This window comes from Nanorana parkeri, unplaced genomic scaffold (assembly GCF_000935625.1).
Source record: "Nanorana parkeri isolate BGI_ZX_2015 unplaced genomic scaffold, ASM93562v1 scaffold359, whole genome shotgun sequence".
Lineage (NCBI taxonomy): Eukaryota > Metazoa > Chordata > Amphibia > Anura > Dicroglossidae > Nanorana > Nanorana parkeri.
In genome coordinates, this window is record NW_017306627.1 from 593,818 (window position 1) to 598,444 (window position 4,627).

The window sequence follows — 4,627 nt, forward strand, 5'->3', positions numbered from 1 at the left end:
TTTTATATATATATATATGTGTGTGTGTATAATATTTTTTAATACAACTTGCATGAGCCAATTATCGCTGTATTGTATTCACTGTTGTACAGCATAATCCAAGGAAAGTCAAATTAAGTGTGTGAGCTTCTAAATATGTACCCATGTGATATAAAGCATGTTATGCACCTCGAAGTAGTAAATGGGCACTTAGTGTTTGCTTGTTATCCAAACCCAATCACTAAAATCTCATATAACCTTTAACATGTTAATGTACTTTTCAGTCTTTTTAAATCTACATCTTTCATTAAATATTACCTGATAAACCTGCCATGAATATTCTTGTTCAGGCACTCCCCGTTACAGGGTGACAATGTTCTGTCCCTGCCTCCCAATTGCTCTCCTATGTTATTACTCTAACACATGTGTTTCCGGTGGAGACTAGTGAAGAGCCTGGGCTTGATGTGAACCTTGTTTGCCTGAGTTCACTCAAGCCTAACTTAAAAATGTGACTGCAACCCCACTTCCCGGCCCAATCATTTGTAAAGAGGCACATTCCCTGCTTCGCAGCCATATGTCACATGGGCAAAGACTGCTCCCATTGCAGCTGTCACCGCTGATTGGGCTGGGAAGGGGGAGTGGCGGTCACACTTTGGTGCGGGCCAGGGGTGATCTCTTGAGTAAACTATAAGCTGATGTTCATTGTGAAGGCATGATCTGCCATCAATGCCAACAGGAAACCCACCATGAGCAATGTCGTGCAGCTGCCACAAGTGCAAGTAGGCGAGAAATAACTAAAAGAAGCTACAGGAGATCAGCAGCACTGAAAAGCAAAAAAAAATGATTATAGAGTTGCACTAATTTGTCTCCTATATCTGCCTAGAATTCAGATTTTACTATCCCCTTTCTCCCTGTAGATTTCTTTGATAGGAAGACAACTGTGGTTTCCCATTCTGGCTCTATTTTTAAGGCTGACATTCAAGAAAAATTGGTGGAGAGGTAAGAGTTGTTTTTTGATATATCAGTGCCAATAATGCTATTCAAAAAAATGTAATACACTGAAACAAATCTATGCCGTAATACCAAGGTCTAACTTAGAATGCTCCAAATTACCAAACTGATCAGTGTCACTGAATGGAATGGAAAAATGGGCTAAATGGTAATGCAGCATGTATCATGCGGTGCAGGCCAACAGGAATATGTATAAACCATCTTGTCTGGAATAAAGATGGTTTCTTAAGTTGTTGTAGGTCATTATTGAATACCCTTGCTACTCAAAGCATTATTATAGATCTTGCAGGCTGAGGTTCTTAGCTCTGAGTTGCAGTGAATAACATGCAACATTAAGTCTCTGTGAGTCTCTTGTGTGTCTGCATTTTTAGCATGTTTCTAACTTGCTGTCTGGAGCAATTTTTCCTTGCGCGCACGCATGATAAAATCTGAACTTTTGGCTAGAGAAAAGCTTAAAACCCCAAACAAGTATATATTTTCTGAAAGCAGAAGCCTTATAGAATTATATAAAATGCTAGTTGCAATTTTTATGTCGCACGGTATTCGTGCAAATGTTTATCGAAACAGTATTTTTACCAAAAATACACTAAAATGAAATTTAGTGCACAGAAACAGAATATAATACCCATTTTTTTTAAAATATAAAAGTTGGGGTCAAGTTTTGGTAAATGGATACCAAACATGTCAAGCTTTAAAGTTGCGTGCTCCCCTGAAATCGCAAAAAAAATGACAATAGTCAAAATTTCCCATAGGCGACGCTTGGAAGCTTTTACCGCTCATCAATTTAGTGTTATTTGTGATTGATGGCCCTAAAATTATTATAGGTAACATGCAGCACAATTGCTGTTTTCACACGTAGGCCCACCCAACACGTGTTTGTATGAGGGGCGGGGGACCATAAAAAAAAATTGGGGGGCTTTTTTAAAATAATTTGTAAGATTTATTTATTTTACACTTAACTTTATTGCTATCCCATACGGAGATAACAAGCCTCCTATGTTATAGAAAGAGGATGTGGCAGGTCCTCTTTATGGAGACAACAGGGGTCTATTAGACACCTAATGTCACTTAGGGACCACAAAGAAGCTGATGAATCTGTGATCTGCTTGACCAGCTTCTTCTGTGGCTACAGCAGCCAGAGAAATGACAGCTTGAATTCAAATGTGATGTAATGCACATTGCTTGCACGTTCAGTGATTGGAGGGGAGATCAGAATCTGGGAGTGTGCTGATCTTCTCTGATCGAAGAGAACAGACCCGCCGTGCTGGTCCCAGGCCTGCACAGTGGACATCAGATCCCGGGTAGCCGTCGGCTAAAAATTAGCGAACAATTTCAGAATAATGTTCCTCAATGTAAAATTGCAAAGAATATATCATCAGCTACAGCACATAATATCAAAAAATTCCAAGAATCTGTAGAAATCTCTGTGCGCAAGGTACAAGGATGATGCGCAGTATTGGATGCCCATGATCTTCAGGCCCTCAGACGGCACTGCATTAAAAACAGGCATGATTCTGTGATGGATATCAATGCATGGGCTCAGGAATACTTCCAAAAATCACCGTCTGTAAACACAGGTCGCCGTGCCATCCAAAAATGCAAGTTAAAGCTCTATCATGCAAAGAAGAAGCCATATCTCCACATGATCCAGATATGCCAATGTCTTTTTGACCCAAACTTCTTTTTTTAAATGGCCTGTTGCAAAGTGGAAAACTGTTCTGTGGTCAGACAAATCAAAATTTGACATTCTTTTTGGCAACCATGGGCACCGTGTCCTCCAGACTAAAGAGGAAAGGGAGCTTCTGGCTTATCAGTCCTCAGTTCAAAAGCCTCCATCTCTGATGGTATGGGGGTGCATTAGTGTGTATGGAATTTGCAGCTTGCATATCTGGAAAATCACCTTCAATGCTGAAAGATATATCCAAGCTTTAGAGCAGCGTATCCAGACGTCTTTTTCAGGGAAGGCCTTGTATATTTCAGCAGAATAATACTAAACCGCATACTGCATCTATGACAACAGCATGGCTTCGTGGAAGAAGAGTCCAGGTGTTTAACTGGCTTGCCTGCAGTCCAGACCTTTCACCATTTGAAAATATTTGGCACATCTTGAAACGAAAAATACGACAAAGAAGACCCAGGACTGTTGAGCAGGTAGAATCCTATATCAGGCAGGAGTGGGACAACGTTCTTCTCCCAAAACTCCAGCAACTGGTCTCCTCAGTTCCCAGACGGTTACAGAGTGTTGTTAAAAGAAGAGGGAACGCTACACCCTGATAAACATGGCCCTGTCCAAACTTGATGTTACTGTTGAACTCATTGGACAGGTTGTGTCTTTTTTCAACTTGACTAACTATATAACTATGTAACTGTCATCAATTTTAAAATGACCTTAGTTTTTTTCCTAAAATGGTTCATTTTCTTAGTTTAAACATTTGATATGTTTTCTATTTTCGATTGTTAATAAAATCTGGGTTTATGAGCTTTGCAAATGATTGCATTCTGTTTTTATGTAGATTTTACACAGCGTCCCAACTTTTTGGAATTGGGGTTGTATTATACTTTGTATATTTGTATAAAATAAATATTGTGTCTGTGAATTGTGAACTTTCTTATGCCATGAGTGTAGGGCTGCAGCTAACGATTATTTTCATAATCGATTAGTTAGCCGATTATTAAGTTCGGTTAATCGGATAAAAAAAAAAAAAAAGGCTCCAGTGATGGACTACTAGTTTCTATTGAGATTGTGGTCCATCACGGGAGCAAGCTTGGCGCGGTGGAAGTAAAAAAAGAGTGTGGTGTGCAATATAGTACATTATACAGTGGCGCAGTGCAGAATACCAGCAGCTATAGAGGAATCTAGCAATAGTACATTATACTATAATGTACTATTGCTGGGATTTGTAATCCTCTGTAGCTGGCGTTATTCAGCATTGCGCTGTATAATGATTATACGGCGAAATGCAGAATACCAGCAGCTATATAGGAATACAACAAGTACCAGCAATAGTATACCAGCAATAGTATAACATTATACTATAATGTACTATTGCAGGGATTTGTAGTCCTCTAACTGCTGGTATTCTGCATTGCGTTGTATATAATGTACTATTGCTGGGATTTGTGGTCCTCTATAGCTGGTGGTATTCTCTGTTGCGCTGTGTAAGGATTATACTGCGCAATGCAGATTACCACTGACCAGTTATAGAGGAACTACAAATCCCAGCAACAATACATTATACAGCGCAATGGAGACTACCACCAGCTATAGAGGAACAACAAATCCCAGCAATAATACATTATACAGGCTGCCTAATATATTATTGCTGGGATTTGGTGTTCCTCTATAGCTGCTGGTGTTCTGCAGTGTGTCGCTGTACAACACAATGCAGAATACCATGCACAATACAATACAATGCAGAACACCATGCACAATGCAATGCAGAATACCAATGTATAATACAGCGGTACACTGTAGAACACCAGCAGCTATAGAGGAACAACAAATCCCAGCAATATCACATTATACAGGCTGTTTAATGTATTATTGCTGGGATTTGTTGTTCCTGTATAGCTGTTTGTGTTCTACAGTGTGCCGCTTTTTTTTTTTTTTAAACAGGAAACATTAAAACAGGTCCCC

At 39.5% G+C, this 4,627-nt stretch overlaps 1 protein-coding gene across 1 annotated transcript in view; it reads left to right on the forward strand.

Moving 5' to 3' along the window:
• Nucleotides 1-4,627, forward strand: part of ZNF830 (zinc finger protein 830) — a 32,303-nt gene that overhangs the window by 12,971 nt on the left and 14,705 nt on the right. The window contains exon 6 of the mRNA XM_018558800.1: nt 897-978. Within this exon, the coding sequence (XP_018414302.1) occupies nt 897-978 (82 nt within the window). The remainder of the gene's footprint in view (nt 1-896; nt 979-4,627) is intronic.